General features: G+C 39.3%; 1 protein-coding gene across 2 annotated transcripts in view; it reads left to right on the top strand.

The window, feature by feature from the left end:
- The first annotated feature begins 714 nt into the window (after positions 1-714).
- Positions 715-26,140, top strand: part of LOC149204419 (ABSCISIC ACID-INSENSITIVE 5-like protein 3) — a 116,649-nt gene continuing 91,223 nt past the window's right edge. Inside the window, exons 1-2 of one of the 2 annotated variants that reach the window (XM_089394714.1) lie at positions 715-1,952; positions 3,211-3,282. In XM_089394714.1, the coding sequence (XP_089250840.1) occupies positions 1,344-1,952; positions 3,211-3,282 (681 nt within the window). In that variant the 5' untranslated portion in view covers positions 715-1,343. The remainder of the gene's footprint in view (positions 1,953-3,210; positions 3,283-26,140) is intronic. The other variant, XM_089394713.1, reaches the window with a different exon arrangement.

Here is a 26,140-nt window from a genome sequence, read left to right as displayed (position 1 = left end):
GTTAATATGTAAATTCAAATTCTAATAAAATAAAACATATATTTTTTTCAAATATCAATTTAAATTTTAAAATAAATATATGTATTTTTATAAACTAATAATTATATTAAAAGATTTTTTTATTGAATATTTTAGTTTAAATTTTAAAACATAAAATATATAATTTTTGATTTGGACAAACTATTTTGATTTGTAAAATTAATGTAATTCAAATGTAAATGCAAGTATAACATATTATAGTTTTTTATAACATATTATAGTTTGTTATGTTTGTATCTGTGTTGAAATCAGGGCCTTGCTTGATCAAGGTTTTACCAACAATAAAACTCAAATTGATAGAATTCTAAACCTAAACACTAATTTAAATTTAATATTTTTACTTTAATTTAACTATATTTAAACTAAAAAACATAGTAACACTTGTTTAACAACATTTATATATTCTAAACCTTAACACTAATTTAAATTCAATATTTTTACTTTATTTAAACCAAGAGACAAAATAGTAATTGTTTAACCACATTTATATACCCATAAATTTTTGTTAGTTAGTTAGAGCTGGTTTAACAACATTTACATAGCAATAAATTTTATTAGTTAGTTATACTTGCCCGGTTGGATATCCTTTGTACATGATCTCTTACAAATTACATGAGAGCTGCGTAACTCACAAAGCACATGTAAAGATTTGAAGTTTTGCCGATCCCAACGAAAGTAGTCGAGCAAATGGTACATTTTGCATAAACTTCAGACAACTTCCAAGAGATTGTACTGTTTGTAAAATTAAGTGAGATCGGGTGCGGGGAACTGGATTCGCCGGATCTTCCTAACTAAACTAGCCCGTGTTTATCACTCAGCTTCCTTATTTTTACGACTGTTACTATTTCCTCAGACGAGACAGGGGAAGTCGAGTCAAAATACGGCGGCAATGATGAAACGGACGCTCAGGGGTCAGGAGAGGGAGATGCATACTCTACGGATTGCAGAGTCCCCACCTCTTGGGAGGGAGTGGGCACCATTCTATGCGAATCCACCGCAACATCAAAGGCAAGATTAGCAGAGTAGAGCGGTCTTAGTTTTCATTTCCACTCCCACTTTGACATCAGCACTCACACTCACAGAGTCACGCACCCAACCCAACACTGAGGATCTTGCTTTCACACGAGAAGCGTGAGCGAGGGGTGCCCTGAGGAGAAATTATGGAACTTTGAAGAGGTGGTGATCTATCCTAGCCACCGGATACATTTAAGCCGTCTCTGTTTTCAATTAGGGAAGAGAGGCACCGCAAGGTGTTTTAGTTACAGGTTTAGGAAGAAGTTGGATTTAGTCCAATAATCAGCCATATGGGGTCCCAGGCAGTGCTCGCTCCTTCTGAATTCAGGTTCTTGCAACCCCTGGAAAGGCGGGTAGAGAAGCTTCACGGCGATGGCAGTGCAGGAAATAGTAACATGGAGGACGGCCTTCTCAGCTCCCCACCTTGTGCCATGCAGCGCCAGGTGAGCGTTGCAGCCGGGGGAAGTCTTGATCAAGTCTGGAGAGACATTCACAGGCCTAATTTTCAGACTACTCAGGCCGCGGCGGTGGAGAATTTTCTTGCACAGACGGGCCTTGGACAGCGGGAAGATGAAGAGGAAGAAGAGGAGGAGGATGGCCTGAACCGGGGCAACAATGGCAGCTTGACCATATTTGCAATGGATTCTGTTCTTGCAGGTCAAAACCTGCAGCAACCGGAATGGCTGCAATTTCAACACCAACACCAACAATTTGGGGAATTATCGGCTCAGGCGAACAGTAATATTGATATCCCTGTCGTAGCCGCATCGTCGGGCTCTGAACACCCTGTCTGGAAGAAACGAGGTTGTGAGTCTATAACAGATCACACCGTGGAGCGGCGCCAGAAGCGTATGATCAAAAATCGAGAATCTGCTGCTCGTTCAAGAGCAAGGAGGCAGGTATGGGATTCGATCTTTCTGAACCTAGATAACATTTTGATTATTTGTCTCAGATTCGCTTCTTATCCACTTAGGTTAGGGTATTTGACAGTAAAATATTATCAGTAGCAATTAGTCCAGGATTACCAAGAAAGCTCCTGCGTCTGTGTTGGGCTTCTATTACTACGTTATTTTGGGGTTAGCTGTAACTTCATTTTTGTTCCAACCATAGATCTCAGGAGCTACAATGGTGGCATCGAACAGGCGTTTCTTAGAGCCTGAATTAAACTCCATTCATACTCCTCTACTTTACATCAAAGGTGAACAGTAATATGCCTTATTAGGTTCCCCTACGCTCTACTACGCACCAACATGTCAGGACTCTCCATTATTCGCTTTCCATTAAAACGCATGACGGAAAGCATTTTGTTCTGGTGTGCGGGAAATGTGTATGAGAAAACAAGACTTTTTGGAAGTGTGCAAGACAAGATAGTGCTCGATGGAGAGAGTGACAATGTTATATAGAATATTCTGTCATTGCATTTAGAAAAAGCGATGTTCACTCCCTCAACCTAGTGGGATGTGTTATGATGGCGGGTAGTATTAATATTATTTATTTTAGTTTATTATTGTTATGCATCATATATGTATAGATGTATTTTAGTTAACATTGTGTTTATTTTTATTTTTTATTATTGTTATTCATTATATATGTTTAGATGAAATTTAGTTAATATTATGTTTTTTTAAGTTTGGTTGGATTATATTTTTATCATATTTTGATCAGACTAGAGAATTAAATGGATCATGTCACATCAAGGAGTGTCTTAACAAAACACCTTACTTAACATTGTTATATATACAATTTCAATAAAATAAAATATCCATTTTCATCTCAAATCTATTATTTTATTTTTTTCCCATACCACAGAGTGTTTTTGATTCCACCAGAAGTTACGATGGATCTGATAGGCACCCGATGATTTAATAGAATTGACCAGTAGAGAAAGACAAAACCCACTAAGAGCTAGTCGCATCAATTCAATTTGTGTTGCTGCCATATGTATGAAGGCACAGTGTGGTCACGAGCATTCATTAAATAATTACCATCTGTCTAGCGTTTCAACAATTCTGTCCATGCCCAAAAGAAAGGCAGTCGACCCTTTTTGTGCATTGATTTTGCTTAACTGAATTAAATTTTTGGGCTCTGCTATTCTCTACTGCGAATTCATTTTGAATTTTATAATAAAGTACCCAAATGTTCTGATGTTGTTGACAGGCTTACACAAATGAGCTGGAGATTGAAGTGAATAAGCTCATAGAGGAAAACGCCAGGCTGAGGAAGGAGCAGGTATGAGTCCTGACATACATTAATGCTTAGACATCGTCTTCTATATCAGTACTGATTATCGAAATTTAGTAACTGAATAAGAATAAAAAAATGTCACTTAAACCTAGAAGCCTAGTAAAGCTATCCTTCAGGTGTAACCTTCATTATATACCCTCATCCTAAGGAGCCTGTACATTAAAGAGAATTGCAATTATTCTTGAAAATCTACACCTGGACTAAAAGTCTTGTGAAGCTATTGTTGATTTATAATCCTGATTCTATATCCTTGATGCAACCAACCCTAACCCTATATCCTTGGTGCAATGACTATGATTTCAAGTTATAAACTATGCACAAAACCCATACAAGTAAATTAAAATTCAACTTAACACAACAGAAATGCACATTCATGACAACGAGCCCTGAATATAATCCACTCTTTTATTCAATTAGTCTAAAAGTCCCAGAGCTTCATGAACAAGTCGGTACAAGGCCACATGCCTCAATATCTTGCTTAAATTACATTCCAGATGTAAATAAAAACCCCTTCCTCTTTTCAAAACATTGCATTCTATCTAAAAGCCACATAATTGAATTGTCACGAGCAAAACAGTTAGAGCTTCCAAGATAATTGAACCATCCTTTGTTGGTTGCACATGTGTATCATATGACATGTAGTCTGATTGGCATAGTGTGTTGGATTGAAATGATCCTTATAATGCATCTCATCATGAGCATTGCAAAGGCACCCATAAATCTTGTGGGAAAACCCACACCATTGATCTAGCCCTTTATCCAATGATGGACAAGTGTTTTTTTTGTGCCTTGGTTTAGGGCCCATCCAAAACATCAGAGTGCATAGATTTATCAATCTCTTGAAAGGTTGAATGGTCTAGGTTCCTGTGGGAGTTTTTAACTCCATTCTCCCATTTCCTCACAATGATTTTGTTGGAGGACAAATACCAATTCGATTGAATGACTTTTAAATGTTATATGTCCCATCACCTTTGTTACGCATCTTCGAATAATGTGATATTGGAATAAAAACAACTTCGATGAAGGGTGTTCAAAAGTCTAGAAGTGGAACAAACCACCACCACATGTCCTTTGGCTGTGGGCATGGGCAAACTAAGAAGTAGTCTGGGTAAGTCTCTCAAAGGTCCTAATTGTTGACCTTCACCATCAATCTTGAGTGCCATTAATGATACTATCATGGTTTTCGCATGAATCAAAAACATTGAACGGGAGAAATATTTTGTATGCATTAGTGGAAAACTTTTGCAAAATCTTACAAGGTCTAATCTTCGTTGGCTTTCATTTGTTTTAGGTTCCTTGAGGAAATCTCTCCTTCCTCAGATGAGTTAACACCAAACCCCCTTCGTCTTCTCAGCTTTGCATTCATCTTTTACTTATGATAAGTTCATCGCAATTGTTCATGAACTTCACTCATATAATCAACAAAAGACTCTTCATCAACACTCATCATGAACTTCACTCATATAATCAATAAAGGACTCTTCATTAACACTCTTCATACTTGCCTTTGACAAACTCAACAAATTTTCTACCCCCTTTGGAGATCTTCCATACACAATATGAAATGGACTCTTACTTGTAGATCGATTTACCAAATTGTTGTATGCAAATTTTACTTGTGCCAAGACTAAGAACCTTTATGTTGACTTCTCTCAAGCAAATCTTCTGAATAGATAACCAAAATTCTTGTTACCACCCAAGTGTCTCCATTTGTCTGTGGATGATACATATAACTAAATTATAATCCTGTGCCTGATTTCTTCCACAAAGTTCTCAAAAAACCATCTACAATCAACATAAGACATGTAAGCCGTTGAAGCATAGAACTAGAAGACCTATAATTTGACGTTTTCCTTGTATTCCCCTTGCCATTTATAATATTCATGGCATGTATAGGCGGTTTCTTGTGAAGGAAGGGGAAAGTGGGTGATCGCTAATGTTGCATATGAACAAATGGATGAAGCTCCACTCGAGTATATATTAGAGTGATTATGTTGGAGCCATTCAAATACTTTTCCACGTTGTTAGTAGTGTTGATCAACTCGTTTGGTGAATCTTCGGTGACTGTCCAAGAAATATCTCTTTTGACGTGGTCAGTTAAGAAGCGTAGGTTGTGGCTGAGTGTTAAATTTGTCAAAGGAACACAAGAGCCCAAGTTAGTGTTAGCCACATGATTTTCTGCTTAGATATTCTGATGTTCTTGACATTCAAAAAGTCGAATGAGGTTTTCAATCTTATCAAGGCGGTCGAGTGGAGAATGAATCGACAAGCACAACGATATTGCGTAGTATAATTCTGATTGTTGAGAATGTAATACATTGATGTGATGTTTGCTGGTAGTTCGTAATTTTTCTTTGGATTCTTCTTATTGTCATATATATTGGTTGCTGTCAAAATTGTCATTGGGTTTGATGGCAGTTACATATGTTTGTAAGTACAGAATAAATTTATTGCATTGGTATATGTTGGTTTTCCTTTTAGTTGTATATTTTATTGTTCTTGCTAACACCACCACATCAAATTTAGTAATCAAAAGAAAAAAAATATTATTAGAAGTCAATTGTTTGTAAATTGTGCAAAAGCTAGCACACAGAGCTAGAGGAGGTGGAATTGGTTGAGGAAGACCAACTGCCAACCAAATCTTACTTGAAGAAGTAAGAAGCATACGAACAAGATTAGATGCAATAGATATTAGAGACGACACAAAGAAGAGAAGCCGACACTGGTGACATCAACAATCCAAAAGATTCCTCAAAATATGAAGTCGATGTTGAAGAAGAAACTCAAGAAGAAAGAATGCTCAAGATAGTTGCAAGATTGAGCACCAAACCAAGATTGGAAGTGGCTATGTACAAAGGCAACTTAAATGCTGAAGAATTGATTGATTGGTCAATGCCATGGATAAATATTTTGACTACGAGAATGTAGCCAAGGAGAAGAAAGGTGAAATTTGTAATGATCAGATTGAAGGGACATGTCTAATTATGGTAGGACAATGTGCAAGCAGAGCGAAGAAATAAAGGCAAGAAGGAGATTACTAGCTGGGACCGAATGATGGCGAAATTAAAAGGTAAATTTATACCCCAAGATTATCAGTTGAATCTCTTTAGACAAATGCAAAACCTCAAGCAAAAATCATTGTCTGTGAAACAGTATACAAAAGAATTTTATAAAATAACAGTTGGTCAAGTAGAAGAAGACATTGAAAAGATAGCTAGATATATTAATGGTTTAAGATATGAAATTCAAGATGAACTGAGTATTTGTTAAATTGTTTATACCAACTCTAATCTATTTTATTTCAACAATTTAAACAAAACATATAAAATATTTATATCACATAAATTCCGAAACTGTTGATAAAGTAAGTACTCTGGTATATTAACTCTAAAAAGTAATTTGCAGGGAAAAATATTTGCGGTAAATCAGACATGCAACAACATGTGACAACTGAAACTTCACCTTAACAATTCTTCATCACTTTTACACAGAGAAATTTTATTGCTGCAAATAAGCCTATAACTCAACCTCCTCTTGAAACCAACCTCAGAAATTCATTGTCAGTTGGAAGAAATCAGCCTGCAAGAATTTTTGTCTTGCTGTATGGCTATTGTACGACGCCCTTGCTACCACACGTGTGGGCTTGGACTACTGTTGTTGCACGTGCAGATCGGTTTTGTTATACTTGGCCTCCTTTCAACAAATCTACCTTGTCTTGCTGTATTGGGCCCTCTCTCTCCAACTTGGCTCCTCTGAATTTCTCTCGAAATCTCCTCAGTGAATTTCTCCCGAAATCTCCTCAGTGAATTTCTCCTTGTCTTCCTCAGTCAAATTGAGCCTCTCTTGAGAAAATCTCTTGCTCAAGCGCTCAACAATAATAATGTGTTTTTCGCCTCATGATTAGGCTTAGCCAAATCCATAACCCCAATTTCTTAAGAGATTAGTGGCTAGGATTAAATCCTAAGGTCACTTGAGATCAACTGTTGAGATTATATCATCTAAGTCACTTAAAATAAGTCATTGGAATAAAGTAACACTGTTGAGATTATATCATCTAAGTCACTTAAAATAAGTCATTGGAATAAAGTAACTTATCATTAGACTTAAGCCTAATAATTCTCAATAATTAATTATTGAACTTTTCCTAAGTTAAGCTTAGGAAATATATAAAACATCACTTACACCTCGCATGCAAGCACACAAAAAGGCAAATCGAAGTCTTCTCCATGCTAAGACACAAAGCTGGAAGACTTTTAGTAACTACAAAAATCAACACTTACCTCTTAGCCAAGAAGGGATTCTCCACTAACCCAGCTTGTCCCTGTAAAACACGAACTTCCCCTTCATTATAGGCCCGGGTAGAATATCTGTAATCTGCTTCCTTGTAGGTATGTACTGCATCTCACAACACCTCTATGGACCATGTCTCTAATGAAGTGATACTTGATCTCTATGTGCTTGGACTTGTCATAAAACACCAGATTCCCCAAATGCTTGATTCAACTTTGGTTATTGCAGTGTATCATGGTAGGTCCCATTTCGAGATCAAATAAACCTACGAGCATCTTGCGAAGCTAGATGGCGTTACAAGTAGCCAGACTTGCTGCCATGTACTCTGCCATTGCTGAGCTAAGTGCCATTGAATGTTGCTTCTCGCTGAACCATGAGATCACTGCTGACACCAAGCTGAAACAACAACCAGAAGTAGATTTCTTGTCTACTGCACTCCTTGCCCAATTAGAATCTGTATACCCCTGTAGCTATATTCCACGAACTTTGACATACCTTAGTACAAAATCCACTGTACCACTAAGGTACCTCAACACATGCTTTGCTGCCACCCAATGAACTTGCCTCGGCTCCACCATAAACTGGCTAAGTGTGTTCACTACAAAGTATAGATTTGGCCTAGTATTGACCATAACCGATTCTAGTTTTTGGAAGCTTTTGCCTACTTCCTAGCAAGGATCCCCTCTACAAAGGTGGCACATTGCTTGGTACAACCTTTCAAAGCTACTTTTACAAGCTACGAATCATTCACAACTCCCCCCACAACTGATAGTTCATCACGAACCTATTAAATCCTAATGAGATAAGAAGTCACAGTGTCAGATTTGTGTATGGGAATGGTGTTTAACTTCTCCCTTAGCACCATCTTCCTGTACTGGGTACTACTCTGGTATAGCCTGGTCAAGGCCATCCACATCTTATGTGTTGTATCTTTTCTTGTTATGTGAGGGATCACGTGATCCTTCATACCGTCCAAAATAATGCCTCTAACTCTTATATCTTTTATTTACGTTCAACTGCTTAGGTAGCATTTGAAGGAACTTGAATCTCTGTGTTCGCAATTTCTCACAAGCGATTCGCCCTAAGAACAACAATGATCCCCTCTTTCTGTGGATGGAAATTTCTTGCCCTCTGAAACCTATATTCATACCTCAGATTTGATGATACCATATTACCAGATTTGCTTAGGCCATGTTACCACTCAAACTAGCAGGGGACCTAAGGGAAATCCCTAAAGGGAAAATGCTAGGCCAAGGGCAACAAATGTAGTTTTAGCCCACTGTTACCTCAATTAAGGCTCCCTTCTATTTACGGACTTTCATCGATGGGAGGAGACCCGATATGTGTGGAGTCACTAATGAAGGATAAGTCAATGGATATGAATGCCCTGAATAACCTTTTCCCAGAATTTGAAGGTTAAAGAGTGCTTACTTTGTAAGCAAGGTACTAGGTAATCTAGGGAAAGGAAGAGAGGATTTAAGGGTTAGGTTTATGGGATAAGACGTGTGAAGAAGTTTCCCAATCCCTAAAATCCTTGTTAGAATTGGTATCCCAGATGGTTCTTGAAGAATGGTATTTCAAAGGAGTGGGACCACACGAGGCCAAGTCGACCCAGTCTAGGGGACCTAAGGGAAATCCCTAAAGGGCAAATGCTAGGCAAAGGGAAACAAATGGAGTCTTAGCCCACCATCACCTCAGCTAAGGTTGCCTTCTATTTACGGACTTTCACTGATGGGAGGTGACCTGGTATATGTGGAGCCACTAATGAAGGATAATTCAATGGATATGAATGACCCGAATAACCTTTTCTAGAATTTGAAGGATAAAGAGTGCTTGCTTTGTAAGCAAGGTACTAGGTAGTCTAGGGAAAGGAAGAGAGGATTTAAGGGTTAGGTTTATGGAATAAGACGTGTGAAAGAGTTTCCTAATCCCTAAAATCCTTGTTAGAATTGGTATCCCAGATGGTTCTTGAAGAGTGGTCTTTCAAAGGAGTGGGACCACACGGGGCCAAGTCGACCCAGTCTAGGGTATGAGGAAGGAATGTAGCAACCAATGATATTCTTACCCTAGACAAGGTGGAGAGGATCAAAGAAAAATATAATTACTCGAAGATGTTGGTTTGACCCTGGGAAGTGCTAGCCTTGGGGATGGCACGACAAGTTTTTCTCCTAGAGCTAGGGCTTGGATTTTCTCCCAATTCCACCGTCGGAATGTCTTCAAATTTGGAGGAGGGCTAGAGGAAAGGCTAACGTAGGAGACCCTAGGAGGATGAATTTTTTCAGTGGCTAACTTGTTGGGAAATTGATGCCCTAGGCACCCCAATGTGGCTAGACTTGGGAAAAGGTGAAAGAATAAGAGTTTTGGTGACCACCCTTGGTAGATCAGTGCCTTAATCCTTGGGAGAATGGAGTCTATGTTGATTATGTGTAAGATTTCTTGGTTTCCAGTCAAGGAGGCCTCAAAATTACTTCACAAACCCTCTAGGTCAAGTGAAAGCAATCTTGCAACTTTTATACTTCAAATGCACAAGAGGAATGGCTTATCAAGGTCAGATTTTACCCCTAGGAGATTTCGCTCACACTACATGGCCCATACATGGAGAGAACATTATAATAGAGACAATCCCACAATATTAAGCAATAATTTGCATGCAACAATTAGCCCTAAAACAACGAAAATCCCAAGCTAGCATATATGACAAAAGTGACAAGAATAGCGTCAAAATTTCGTACTTACATGCAATAGAGTATATCCAACCATTCACAAATGACAATAGAGAAACTCCAAGAGAAGATAGACCAATAAGCATACATCAAAATTCATCCATAAATGCCCCAATTCATCCCCTTAAAAAAATTGCGAAATTCTCTAAAGAAGAGAGAGATCCAATCGAAAGAGATGATGAGAAATGAACTCATCTCACTCCTATATATACACAACTTAGGAGTTCGAATTAGCCTCCTTGGCCTACATAACCCCCAACAATAAAAGAATGTGTTGATAATACAACTTTTGGTGACAAGCCCATTGAACTAGATCATGAATGAAAAAGTAAGCCTCTCAAGAGGTCAAATAATAATCTATGCATGTCGTAGGGCCCTCTAAGAGGCCTAATGAGGTCCATGGGTGCCACGATGAAGAATAGACCCTCAAAAGCAGTGGACAAGGGGTTGGTCCCTTTTAATAATCTGTGGTGCTCCAAATGACATTTGGGGGCACACAAGTGTCCTCATGGGTCTCCAAACAAATCGATATGCCTGCAAGGGCTCGCATGATAGTGTAGGTGATGCCACATCACTGTACAAGTCCTGGATCAGCTGCCAAGTGTATGGTGTAGATCTGGGGCCGATTGGGCATGATGGATCAGGTGCATCCTCCTCGTCCAATAAGTGAACCACGAGCAATCTCTGAATGGTTGTGGAGATCCATGAAGTGCAATCTACTGTTGTGGAGTCACATGGCTCTCAATGCTCACCCTATATGTGCCAATGTAGCCCTCTAGAGGGTTAGGACCCTGTATAGGGAGACTAAACCCCAAATGGAAACCATCTGCAATCTTGCATAAGATCCAAAGCGTCCCCTAGCCTTCCAATACAACAAGTCATTAGATAAATCGAGTAAATGAGCTTACCTAATCATGGACCACAAGTGGGGACTTCATAATGGCCTGCCCTTCCATAATGGGCTTCAGGATGTGCCAGTGTCTCCTAAACTCCTAATGGGGTTAACCAAGTATCCTATTCGGTGGTTTCTACCTCTAAAGGGGATAAAATTTAGTCAAGGTACATCCGTCAAAAGGTGGTGGCATGTGACAAATAGGTGAATGAAGTAGGGGATGAGAAGGTGCAGCCCTGGGTCAGATGCTGGGGTACAAGGGTAGCCCACACTTGGGTTTATAATGTGTAGGAGGGAGCAATCGTGGTACATGAGGTGCCCCGACCTTGATTTTTCCACCCTTCTTTGTATGCCTTTTTCCTTTTTATGATTTTCTTTGATTAACTGCTCGGGGCTCAAGGGGTTAGAGCATGATGTATAAGATATAGCAGTGAATTCCCCCCTTTAAGGTGTGGCGGTTCATTGTCCACAAGGGCTTGGGACAATCATGGGTTCCTATATGATGAAGAAGGCTCATAGAACCTATTGGAACTAGGGTGATGACCATGATGATGGGGTAGAGCTCATGTATTGGCTTTTGCCCACGTGCTAAATGTTTTTGTCCCGACCATCTTTTGTATTTTGTGGCACTTTCCCTATTAAATGTGGCCATATATGCTTTTAACTTTCTTTTCAACTACATCAACCTTCAGGCTTCATTCCAGGCCATGACCCAAGGTGTGGGCAAGGGGAAGGGGCGAGCTAACCCTATGTAGACCCGATGGAGGGATGTGGACGTAGGTGGGAGAAATGATGGATGGGGTAATAATGAATGGATAGAGGGTAATATAAGCAGATAAGGGAGCGGGACCACGCAACCGAAATCGAGGTTTCCCCTGAAATACCATCCCTGGAACCAAATGGTTAGTAAAAGAGATCCCATGGGACTAGAATCCAAGATTAATTCCTAAAAGGGGTCTAGGGGACAGAAACATAGACCTAACCCATTATTTCCACCCAATCCCCCCGTTAATCCATGCCTAGAAGTGCCCATGATAAGCAAACTACAATACTCAATTTCCAAATGACAAGGCATACCTTTAGTTTCGGGAGTACCACCTTCAAACATACGATCATGGAAAATGGGCGAGGGACCACATGGCTGGCTCAGGTGGCGGAGAAATGGCACAATGAGCTAGCTGGTGGTTGTCGGCTAAGGACCATCTTGTAGAAAAAGAATTCTCCTAGGGATATTACCCGCAAAATGGCGGGTAACATCTGGCTCCAACAGGGACGCGATCTCTCAAAGAGGTTGGCGAAGCTACTCGAACGGGAGGTCACGAGAACTCCAGCAATCTCTTGGTTACCGTAGACTTGTCACCTATACATACAATAGATGATCGCACATGCTAATATGTTAGAACATAAAATCAACGGAAAAAAAAATGCAAATTTTAATTTAAGTGCAACTAATCTATCATGAGAAATATCATATGTCATTAGTTCTAATGCGAAAATCAACATGCAATGCATGCTATTCTACCATGCATATGATATAATGTCAAGTGCTAGGTATAATCATAGACCCAATGCAACCAACATGTCAATTGATCAATACAAGAATGCATGCTTCCATGATTATTTTTGCAATGGACTCGACAATATAAATGGGAAAAATGATGCGAGGAGTTACGGGGGTGGGAGGTGGGAAAACAGGAGACCCATATTATATAGAAAGGAACCTTAGAAGAAGGGAAAGACATCATCTGAGAAGATTGAATTTGGTCATCTAACCAGGAGATATAAATGTCAATGATCAAGTACATGAATCTTTGATGAAGAGCTATCTCAGAACCATCACCCTCTAGGTAAGAAGGATTGAATGTCTCAAACACATTTAGGATGATGTTATTTTGGTCATTGGGAAAACAAGAAGTGGACTTGTCATTGTATTTGGGGAAAAACCATGATTCCTGGTTCTTCATAGGGGAAAGCAACCCTTCATCAAGACTAGGGGAATGAAGATCATCACAAACATCTATTTCTAGGGCAGGGGCATAACAAGGGGAGGAATGCTCAAACATGAAGAAAAACCCTTTATCAATGGCATGGCCTAAGGAAGCATCTTCCTCAATTTTTTCTATATTAGAGTCATCAGAATTTCCCACAATTTTGGAAGGCTGTTCTTTGATTGAATCATCTTGGAACATAAAGAAGAGACCTTTCCAATCACTAGGAAGGGCTTCATAAGGGCCAACATTGTTATTTAGAAGGGGCAGAGCATTTTCTTTTTCCATGAGCTCATTCTTATGGACTCAAGGAACCATGGGGTCTTCATTTCTATAATCATACCCAATTTCGCAATCGACAGCCCAAAAGTCGTTCGTAGATTCTTCGTTTATTTGATTATCATGATCTTCCTCAGAATCCTCCCATTCTTCACCATATATTTGGTGTTGGTTAGGATGCCCTTCATTCTCTTCTTTAGATAGGGAGGACTTTTCCTCTTTCATTCGTTCCCAAAGAATGATCTCCAAGGTGTTTACTACATGATTTTGGTAAAATGCCTCAAGAAGAAGGTCATCGGTAAGACTCTCCTTATACTCACTCTTTGTGTTACGGAGCCTTTCCGATTGCTCACAATAGTGGGAGAAAATCTCTTGGGAGTTATATGTGGCCATCAGTTTCCTGCAAGAGTTTTCATATTCCATCATCCATTCTTGTAATGTCTGAGGGCTCTCGGGGTTGAGATCTTCCTCATTATCCTTAGAAGACATGCTTTCCAATTCATGAGTCTCTCCTTCGACATTATTATTAATGTATGCATCAAGCATAAAACCATATTCGATAACCTCCTCTTCCTGAAGGGCCATATCTAACATTTGGGATATGTCTTCATGAGATTGGAAACTCGGCCCTTCATGTAACAAGAAGTGCCCATGATTAGCAAACTACGATACTCAATTTCCAAATGACAAGGCATACCTTTAGATTTGGGAGGCCCACCTTCAAACATACAATCATGGCAGATGGGCGAGGGACCACATGGCTGGCTTATGTGGTGGAGAAATGGCATAATGAGCTAGCTGGTGGCTGCAAGGGGCTGCTGGGTGCCGACTGGGGACCATCTTGGATAAAAAAATTTCTCTTAGGGATATTACCCACAAAATGGTGGGTAGCAGGCCACGAAACCATAAAAAATAAACAACCGTCAAAATAAAATTTGTCGCCAAAATCACTAATCTCCTTTCTTTAGAGTCTTAGAACTCTGATACCATTTTAAATTCTTTATACCAACTCTGAAAATAATTGAAACCTAGAAAATATTAATCTCAAATAAATTCTAAAACTGTTGATAAAATAAATATGTTGGTATATTAACTCATAAAATAATTTGCAAGGGAAAATAATAGCAGGAAATCAGACATGCTATAGTATGCAATGGTAGAAACTTCACCCAAATAATTCTCCATCACTTTTGTCAAAATCTGGAAAATAGGGGCTAGAACCACAGAGAAAATTTTACATAAAGATATTTCATTGCTACAAGGAAACTTGTAACTTGGCCTCTTCCTAAAATTGACCTCAGAAATTCATTGTTAGCTGGAAAAAATCAGTGTACAAGAATTTTCGACTTGCTGTTTTGTTGTTGTACAATGCCTTGGCTAGCACATGTGTGGGCTCGACCCGTGGCTACCGCATGTGTGGGCTTGGCTTGTTGTACTCAGCCTCTTCTCAGCAAATCTACCTTCCTTCTCTTGCTGTACTCGACCCTCTCTCTCCAACTCAGCTCTTTAAATTTATCCCAAAATCTCCTCAACAAATTTCTCCTCTTCCTCCTCAGTCAAGTCGAGCCTCTCTCTTGAGAAAATTTCTTGCTCAAGCGCTCAACAATAATAATGTGTCTTTCACCTCATCATTAGGCTTATTTAATGATTTCATTAGGCCAAATCTAACCCTAATTTCCTAAGTGATCAATGGCTAGGATTAAATCCTAAGATCACTTGAGATCAACGGTTGAGATTATATCATCTAAGTCACTTAAATAAAGTAACTTACTTATCATTAGACTTAGGCCTAATAGTTCTCAATAATTAATTATTGAACTTTTCCTAAGTTAAACTTAGGAAAGAAATAAAAAATCACTTACACCTTGCATGTAAGCACCCAAAGAGGCAAATCAAAGTCTTTAAGAAGACCTTCCGTAGCTACATACACCAATAGTATTTTTCCTCTAAGAACTGTTGAAGAAGCATACCAGGTTGCTCTCAAGGTGGAAGAGAAATTGGCAAGGGAACATAGCAAGAGGGAAAAGGAGCGAAGTACAACATGTTGCAGCGAACAAAGAATTAGTCAAGGAAGATTTCCAGCCTACATAGAAGAAGGAAGTAATTCATATCGGCTAGAACAATCATCAAGAGGAGGAGACTTTAGAGAGAGAAGACCATATCAAATGGGTAGAGGACGAAATTTTGTTGTTAGATGCTACACATGTAATAAAATTGGCCATAAATCTAATGAATGTCTAGAGAACACTTCCACAAATATAGGAAGCATCCACATTATATGGACATATATAAAAAGTTTGAAGTCATTAGTGCATGAGAATGCACTAGAAGTTGGAGAATCTCTGATAATGAAGAGAATCCTATTGAAATCTGCCAAGGAGAATAAGGAGCCTTCACAAAGAAAAACATTATTCAAAATCATCTATAAATCAAAAGGTAAATGTTGTAAAATTGTTATTGATAGTGGAAGTACTGATAATATAGTGTCTACAACTATGTTGCAGGAAACATTGGCGAGGAGGGCGTTTCAGCCCAAAAACAAAAATGAAATGTCGAAATGCATTTGGTATGGGCTCGAAGTAGATTTAAGGCCTTATGGGCACATTTCACGAGGCTAAAACGCGACTCGTACAACCTAAAATGTGTTTTAGGCCCGTACGACCGCGTTTTTGATAAAAAAGTGTTTTTTTATTTGTTTTTTCTTTTTCTTTTAGTTCTTTTATTGGCGATTAAATTAATTTGTGGATGTTTCTAGATATCTCTCGCAAGTTATAAAAAGACTCTCACCTCATTTCCTCTAGGGCAAAAAACCCTAAATTAACATAACTTCTACCATCAGATCTTTTGCCTAATGAATGACTCAGATTGACTGCGAAATTACAATATTTTACAAGTCAAATTTTCTCTAATTTTTTTCTTCGCTAGGGTGGGGCTCGAGCTCTCTAGCAAACACTAGTGGGGGGGGGGAAGCCCCGCCCCACACCCCCCATCAGTGACTGAGATTTGAATGTGCCTAAAACAAGACCTCTGAATGAGAGAGATAATTAGGCTCCACACCCAAAATATATATATATATATATATATATATTGCGTTTCCTTGTTTCCAAAATTTGTGGGGGGGGGAGGGGGTCACGTTTTGTACTCGTACCCGTTTCCCCGTGTCATGCAACTTAGGTCTACAAGAATGATGAAGAAGTTAAGCCTAAAGAGAACAATGGATCCTACTCCATACAAAGTGTCATGGTTGCAAAAAGGACATCATATATTGGTAAACGAAAAATGTGAACTAGAGTTCCAGATTGGATCCTACAAAGATGGGGAATGGATGTATGTCATGTTCTGTTATGCAGACCCTGGCAATATGAAAAGAAAGCAATGCATGACAAAAGGAGCAACACACACACTTTTGAAAAGGACAGATAGAAACACACCTTGCTACCATTGAAGGATGAAGGAGAAGTAGTTGAATGGAACCCCTTTTGGTCCTAGTGGCTTGGTTATAACCAATGTTTTAAAACTCCGACTCCGACTCCGACTCGGCCGAGGGTCGACTCCGACTCGGCCGAGGGTCGACTCCGACTCGGTATCAACTCGGCCGGCTCGATTTCAATGACTCGGTCATTGTAAAAAATACATTAAATATTTATTTTTTATAAAAACACATAATTTTAAAGATTTTCATTCATGTTTCCAAACACACAGCATTAGAATATAGATAGAAGACAACATATGATCAAAGTAGGCTCATGAATATATCCATTATATCAAAATGACACCCAATGCATTGTCCAATACATACACGATGATGATATAGAGATCAAAACAAAAACACATAACCAAGGAGGCTATAAATGGCCTCTACAACAAAAGTCTGTGACCAGTACTACTGGCTACTGCTAGAGTTGCCAACATCATCTGGCTTAGTGTTACTTGGAAGTTGGGAGCAGGAGTGAAAGTGGGGAGCGAGAGCGAAAACGGGAGCGGGAGCGACATTTTCAGAAGCTCCTGGTTTGGGAGCGAATCCCAGAGGAGTTCGACAACCAATGTCACTAACATCAAGGTACATAGAGGGATTGGTGCTCTTGATTAAATACGAGTTCCATACCCTCATACATGACAAAATTCAATGGAAACATTGCAATCCTCCAATCCTGAAATCCTGAAAAACTGATAAGTCTGCTGGATTTTGAATGAAATCTAAAATTCTACTTTCTCCATATGAAATCCAATGAGGCCGAAACCACTCTCAAACATCCTGAGTCATTTCATGGTAATGTTAAAAATTTAAGTAAAAGGATGAAAATGAAGATTAAGGAGAATGTCACTTTTACTTTAAGAATTTAACATTACCATGAAATTTGAATAGCATATCAATAGTAGAGAGCATTTGAGTGTGTTAAATAGGGTTTGGGAGGGGGAAATGGACCCCAAATAACATTTAACTAATTCATAAAACACATTGGAGTTCAAACCAATCAGCAAACACTTCAAAATTTCATTAAAAAAATGTCAAATCGCTGTTTTGATGGGGTTACAGGCCACTGGTTATGACTCGGCCGAGTCAATACAGAAACGGCCGAGTTGGCCGAGTCAGCCATGACTCGGTCGAGTCATTGAATGACTCGGCCGAGTCATGGCTGACTCGGCCAGTGAAACCGTTCCAAGGGCCGGGTCACAGTAGAGGGTAATGGCTCAGATCAACCCGGCCGTTTCGGTATCGAAACAACCGTTTCTTAAAACAATGGTTATAACACCGCTTGATAGCCTACTCTTCTAGAGTCTTCTTTATCATGATCACGTGGCTAGCCCCTTTTCCACGAATAATGGGGGCTGACATGGCATCCTCTCAAATCATAGTGGTCAAAATAGAAATGTCAATTTTTGGGTGGCATAACTTTTGCATAAAAACTTTGTTTGAGGTCTTTTTTGCGCCATTGGAAAGGTCTCTAAGCGTAGGATAACTCTAGGGGGTGCAGGATTTAAACGGCAAAGTTTTACACCCCAACAATGCCATTTAATGCCTTAAACTGTTTTTAGAAGGTTTTAGACCCCAATTTGCCTTATTGGGACCCCCGCTTTTAAAAGTGGTCCCGTGAGTTGATTCTTCCATTATTTCCCACTCCGAAAGCATTAAGATGGATGACAAATAATATAATGATCCAATCCAGATTAATAAGCAACATTAGTTCTTCTTTGTCTCGCTCATCAAACATGTTCTAGTCTCAACCTATAACTTGTGGTTTGGTATCATTACCTAAGAGGATAGCAGCCAAGCGACTATACTCAAATATGGCCAACATATGTTACTTTCACATATTATAGTTCTTGCAAGAGAACCTCTAGCTTGCTTCCAGCATGATGTTGGGGAAAGAGGCCACAAGTAGAAGTTAGAAGCACACAAATATCTAATATATCTATCCAAAAACAGCTCAAAAAGTGTAGGTTTTGTCAAATCTACTCAAAAACATTGCAATAAACCATAGATCTGCTCTGAAACAACTAAACAACGCATAAATCTTGACAGGTATGCTCTCAAATCAGCTCCAAAACAATCAGATCTGCTAATATTACACCAAACAAGCAGCTTCAAGTGCTTCTATATAATGGTGTGGTTGTTTCATATAGTTCTGAATTGTATGTATTTGTGATTGTGTGTTTTATGGCAGTTGATTTGTACATCTCATGTGTCGCTGGTTTTGATGGATGTATGACCCTTTTTTCCCTTAAAAATTTGTTTAGTCTCTTTTAAAAAATAAATTTGATTTTCCTTTTTTTTCTTCTTTTGAATCTGGATTCAAACTCGGATTTTAAAACTGAAAATCAATCAATCTTGGTATTGAATGCTCTGAAACCTTTTTGGCTCTTTGATGTGTCATGTTGGTGATCCTTCATCTTGTCTTTATCGACAGTCGTCCCTAGGTCTTCACGCTTGCACACATTTTGTGGCACCCAAATTGTTGAAGTTGCAAGAATGGAAACCTTATCTTTCAAAGGTTTGAGAATCTTGATGTGACTTTGAGAATGTCGGGCTTTGATACCATGTAACCATAGCACAAACACATAAAGGAAACCAAGATTGCATAATAATGAGAAAGTGAAAGCTTTCTTATAAAGGGTTATACACTAGTCTAGTCAATCCACTTTATGAATGTGGGATAGACTGAGAAACACACTAAAGTTATATAAAGCACACAAGCATAAAATAACTTAAATTCAAACCATGTCTGAAATAGGTTCCCATGAATCTCCCCCCTTTGCCTATACCAAAACCTTAACCTCAAGCAGAATTGTAACCTCCCCGAAAGTTTTTTATTTATAGTTTTTATTGTACTTGTGCTAGCCTTTCATCCTCATCCTCCTTGTCGGTGTCATAAATGGGAGCACAATCAAATTGAGGACCAATCATTTCCCATTTCTCCCTTTCAATGTGGAAATAATCTTCAATGTCATTTTTCAAGGGGCTAATGGGGTCATCTCTCTCAAGGTTTTCAAAAGAGGATTCATCGGGAGTAATATCCTTGAGAAAGGTAGGGTTGGTCTCAATAAATTCATCCTTCCCAACATAGGTGTCCTCAAAATCATCCTGCCCGTCTTACAGTCCCCATGAGGACTCATCTTCTTGCTCATCACCGAGGTCCTTGAGGTCATCTTCATCTAGGTTGGTTGACAAGCGGGACCTCTCTTCTTCTCTCTTCTCTTGAAGAACAATGGCTAAGGTATTTGTTACATGATTTTGGTAGTATGCTTCTAGGAGGAGAGCATTAGTAGGGTTCTCTTTATATTCACATTTCATCTTATGAAGCTTCACTTCTTCATCATATAAGAAGGAGAAAACTTCATTAGAATTATATTCCCTTACTACCTCCCTGCGTGACCTACTATATTCATCCATTCTTTCCCTTACTACCTCCCCTTGCATGACCTACTATATTCATCCATTCTTTCTTGCGTGATTTGGAAGCTTGCGGGGTCCAACTCTTCATCATCCTTAGAGGAGGTATTCCTATTGTTATTGATGAGGTTATCCAAAATATTCACAACACAGGTTATGTGTGCAAGGTCATAGTGACGACTAGGATCCTTTTCATAAGCACGCCTTATTATGTCAAGTTGTACTTCTTGTGACCTATAAAACCTGAGCATGAATTCCATATCTAAGCTCTCCAACATATCTTGAAAGGATTCTGCATATTCCACCACTTTCCTTTGCAACTCTTGAATCTCTTGTTTATTGAGCGTTTGAAATATAAGACCGAGAGAAATCTCCATCTTCTATGATTTTGCATATTAAGATTAAAATGGAGTCGCTAGGGTGAATTGATGTGCCTTGATAGATGCTTGCTTCACCCTACAAGCATTAAATTTAATTCTCAATGAAGAACTAGGGCTTCATTCTTCCAATGGGGTCGCTAATAATGATATGTCAATATGTCGTATGGGGAACAAAACACACGCTTCATGTCCCCGACAACGACGCCAGAAATGTTGCCACTCAAACCAATAGGGGACCTAAAGGGGTTCCTAAGAGGGCAACTGCTAGGTTAAGGGGAACATTGGAGGCTTATCCCACTATCACCACAACTAAGTCTCCCTGCTCTTTACGGACTTTTACCGATGGGAGGAGTCCTAATAGTGTAGGGATCACTTGCAAAGTATATTTCAATGGATAGGTGAGAAGTGACACTGAAAACCCTTTCCCAAGGATGGAGTGAAGAATGGAGCTTGCGTGCACTTTAAGCAAGGGACTTGGTCCACTAGGGATAAGGGGTGAGGATTGGAGGGTTGAGGGAGAAAGGATAGGCTTATAAACAAGGTTCTAAATCTCTATAATCCTCGGGAAACTTGGATTCCCAAATGGTCCTTGACAAATAATCTTTATTGGGAAGTGAGACCACACGGGGCCAAGTGGACCAGTCCAGGTTCGGGGATGGAATGTAGCAACCAATGGTGTTCCTATCCTGGACAAGGTGAGGGGAAAGGACCAAACAAGAATATTTACTTCAAAAGGTTGAATTGATCTTATTGAGGTCTAGCCTTGGGGATGCCTGGGCAAAATTCGATCCTAGAGCTAGGGCTTGGGATTCCCGGAGATTCCATCGTTAGAATTGCCTCAAATTTGGTGGAGAGGGAGGGGACCCACCAACGCAGTAGCCTGTAGGAGATTGAAGTTTTTCCTAAGGTAAACTCTTGGGAAATTGATGCCCTAGGTGACCTAATGGGGCTAGACTTGGGGAAAAAGGGAAAAATGGTAAAAAGAGGGTTAAAATGATCATCCCTTTTAAGGCACTACTGCCTAATTCACTTGGGGATATGGAGTCAAGGATGATGATGAGTAAGAACTTGGTTTCTTGATCAAGGAGGCCTAGAAAATTAACTTTCATCTAATGTTGAGAGAAAGAAAAGAAAAGTGACCTTCAAGCATTTATACTCCAAATCAAATGATGCAAGCTTATCGAGACAAATAATCTCTAGGAAATTCATTCATATGACATTGGCCCATACATTAAATTAGCTAAAACATGCTCAATTCCAAATTTCAATCATGCAGCAACTAGCCCTAATTTTAGCAGTATGTAGCAATAAGAATAATAACGTCAAAATTTACTTACAACGTTATAGAGTATATCCAACCAGCATTTCGTTTACAAGACAAAGCTCCAAGACAAGATAAATAGCTTAAATCCATACGTCAAAATTCATCCATCTCCAAAAAATATCCACCAAGGAAAAAATGCGAAGTTCTCTAAAGATAGAGAGATCCCAAGTCAAGTGATGATACAAATGAATGTATCTAACATCATTATATAGCCTTCTAAGGAGTTCGAATTAGCCTATAGGCCTATGTTAGCCCCTAATGATAAAATAATGTGCAAATAAAACCCCTATTGGTGATAAGCCCACCAAACTAGCTCATAAGTTTAAAAACAAGCCTCACAAGTGGCCAAATAATGATATGTGCATGTCGTAGGGCCCTCTAAAGGCTCAATAATATCTTGGAGTGCCATATTAAGGAATAAAGTCTTCGGAATATGATGGACAAGGGGGTGGCCCCTTGTTCTCCAAGTAGTAGACCTGTGGTGCTCCCATTTGGTATGAGGACACATAGATGACCCCATGGGTCTCCATATGAATCAGAGATCCTCTGCAAGGGTCCAAGTGGTGGAATGAATGTTGCCATGACATCGTACAAGTCCTGGGACACCTATCAAGAGTGTGGGGTTCCTGTGGGGGCCTGTTGAGCATAATGTACCAAGCATATCATCATCATCCCAAAAGTGGATCGCTAGTAATCTTTGAGCATCCATGAAGATTTGTGGAGTGTTGTCTGCTGCTGTGGAGGCCCATGGCTCTCTATGCACACCCTACATGTGCCAATGTAGACCTCTGGGGATTAGGATCCCATGTAGGGAAACCAAACCCAAATGGAAACCCCCTGTAATCTTGCATAAGATCCAATGCGCCCCTAAGGCTTCCAGTACAACCAACCATTAAAAAAATCGGGTAAAAAGCTTACAAATCATGGATAACAATGTGGGCACTTCATAATGGCATGCCCTTCCATAGTGGGCTTTGGCATGTGGTTGTGTCTCCAAGCTCCAAAGGGGGTTAGCCATGTACCTTATTAGGTGGTTTCAACCCTTAAAGGGGATAGTATGTCCAAGGTACATCCCTCTAATGGGGGTGGCAAGTGACAAATAAGTGGAATGGGATAGGGAATGAGAAGGGCAATCCTGAGCCACATAGTGGGGCATAGGGGTAGCTAGATAAGGGGAAGCGCACACCTGGGTATGTAATGTATAGGAGGGAGCAATTGTGGTACATGAGGTGTCTCGACCTTGATTTTTTTACCCTTCTTCATATACCTTTTGCCTTTTATGAATTTTCTTTAATTAACTGCTCGGGGCTCAAAGGACAAGAGCATGATGTGTAAGATATAGCAGCGATTACCTGCTTTTATGTAGGGTGGTTCATTGCCCTCCAGGGGTTGGGACAATCATGGGTTCTTGAATGATAAAGGAGGTTCATCTAGGGCTTATGGAACCAGGGTGATGGCCAATGATTGGGGTAGAGCTCAAGTAATGGCTTTTGCCCACGTGCTAATTATTTTTGTCCTGACCATCTTTTGAATTTTGTGGTACAATTTCTTGTTAAATGTGGCCATTTATGCTTTTCACTTTTTTTTTTTAATTGCTTCAAGCTTCGGGGCATCATTCTAGGCCTGACCCAAGGTGGGGGCATGGGGATAGGGAGGCTAGCCCTATGTGGACCTAGAATGGGAATGTGGACCCAGGTGGGAGAAAGATGAATGTGGGTATAGTGAGTGGATAGAGAGTAATATGTGTGGATAAAGGAGCAGAACCACGCACCCAAAGTGGGGTTTTCCCAAGTAGTACCACCCTAGAACCAAATGGTCAATAAAGGAGATCCCACAGAACTAAGATCCAAGGGTAACAACCAAAAGAGATCAAGGGGACAAGAGCACAAACTAAGCCCCCTCTTTTCGCCAAATCCCCCCATCAATCCATACCCAGAGGTATCCATGACAAGTAAACCCAATACTCAATTACCAAATGACAAGACATACCTTTAGATTCAGTAGGCCCACCTTAAAACATACAATCAATACAGGTGGGTGAGGGACCACGTGGCTAGCTCAGGTGGCAGAGAAATGGCACAACGAGCTAGTAGGAGGCATCAAGGGGCTGCCGGTTGAGGCTCATCATGGAGAAAAATTTCTCCTGTGGATATCACTCACAAAGTGGTGGGTAACAATACCCATGTATGTAGGTTGAAGAAGGCCCTCTATGGGTTGAAGTAGGCACCTTGTCCATGGTACGTTGGGATGGACAAGTATGTACTTAATTTGGGTTTCACCAAGATTGTTGTGAGTCTCACTCTTTTTTATTCCTTTGATAAATTTGATTTCCTTATCTTGGTCTTGTATGTAGATGCCCTGATACTAACAAGTAGTTATGAAAAAATCATTACATGGTTCAAGAAAGAGTTGGCATGAAAGTTTGACATGATCCAAAAAATAATACATTTAGCAAGATTCATGTGAGGTCTTCCTTGGACAAGGGAAGTGCACAATGGATATTCTGAAAAGATATTAGATGATGGATTGTAAAATCTTTGCTACTTTTATGGTTCGAAATCTTAAGTTACATGCTGATTTTGATTCAGATTTTGTAGATCCTCCATTATACAAGTTGTTGATTTGTACCCTTATATATCGGGAGAGTACGAGACTTGATATTTCTTTTGTAATGATCACTTTGAGCCTAGTACATGGTTGAGTTGAGTCAGATTCACTGAGTTGTTGCGAAGCATGTGCTCTGATACTTGAAGGGCGTCTTTTATTATGCTTGAGGATATGTTGGAGATGGTGAGTTAGTGCTACATGGTTTTGTTGATTCTTGTTGGGTAGGAGATGCTAGTGTTGGGAAAAGTATTTCAGGGTTCAATTTAAGTTCAAGTTAAATTATAATGTCTTGGGTTAGTAGGAAGTACACGATAAAAGAAAAATATTCAGCAAAAAGTTCTACAAGTTGTAAGTTGATAGCAGATTTAATCGATTAGATGTTGAATCCTACAAAGGTACACAATGATAATCAAAGTTGTATCAAACTCTTTGTCAATTCATTGTTTCACAATCTTAATAAGCACATAGGTGTTTGCATTAGGGGAAATTTGAGTTTTGAAACGAGCCTCCTAAGAGAAAAATAGTAAAATAATAGTTAAAATAATAAAATAAGAGTGGCGAGGGAAAGAAGGAAAACTATTTTTTGTATTTTTTTGACTTATCTCCTTATAGGTTTACTCTAAATTTCAAACGTAGTCCCTCACTGGATGTATAATTAAATTGCACGTCCAATGAGTACCCACTTTGCTTGCTATTGATAGACCCATAGTTTTTTCATGTATTTTCAGTTTATCTCATTGTGGGTCTATCAAAAGTATGCAGAGTGGGTACTCGTTGGATGTGTAATTTTATTCTGCATCCAACGATTTCCTAGACTTGAAATTTGAGTAAACCTATAAGGAGATATGTCAAAAACACGATTTAGAAAGGTAGTTTTCTTCCTTTCCCTCTAAAAATATTTACATTTATGGTTGACATAATCATTTTGAATCCCATTGGTTCTTTTAATGTTGATTTCAATGGTAAATATTTTGTTTTGAGGCCCATTTTTGACCCCAAAATTCCCCTACTGGAATCTTTTCCTTAGAGACAGTCTAGTTGGGAGCAATGGTCCTTAGTTAGGTTCCTTTGAATTCATAAGTTGCATATATTTTAATAAAGCCCATTGCTTAGTAGTTGTTTGAGATACTGGAGGAGACACTAGGCTTGGTGGTGGAGACATTGTTCGTAAAGTGGAAGTGTTAAATTTTATGTTGATTGCTTGACAATCGATTATGCAATATTGGTGGTGCACTCTAGTGAATGACAACTTGGTATCTGTACAAGGATGGTGGGGGTGCAATTAACGAGAGTGATGTCATAGCACAAGAGATTCTTAGGATGCTTATTGCTATTATGTAAGAGAGAGAGGTGGGGGCATGCATGTGCTAGCCTCATTAACTCCCAATTTTAGAAGTGTTGTTCCAAATTTAGATTTCCAGAGTTAGATAAATATTGTTTTCTATTCTAGAGTTTAGAACTATTGTAT

The sequence above is a fragment of the Pinus tabuliformis genome, chromosome 1_2 (assembly GCF_031772625.1).
Source record: "Pinus tabuliformis cultivar Carrire ecotype Pingquan chromosome 1_2, CPIR1, whole genome shotgun sequence".
NCBI classification, from domain to species: domain Eukaryota; kingdom Viridiplantae; phylum Streptophyta; class Pinopsida; order Pinales; family Pinaceae; genus Pinus; species Pinus tabuliformis.
This window is presented reverse-complemented; position numbering and strand designations above follow the sequence as displayed.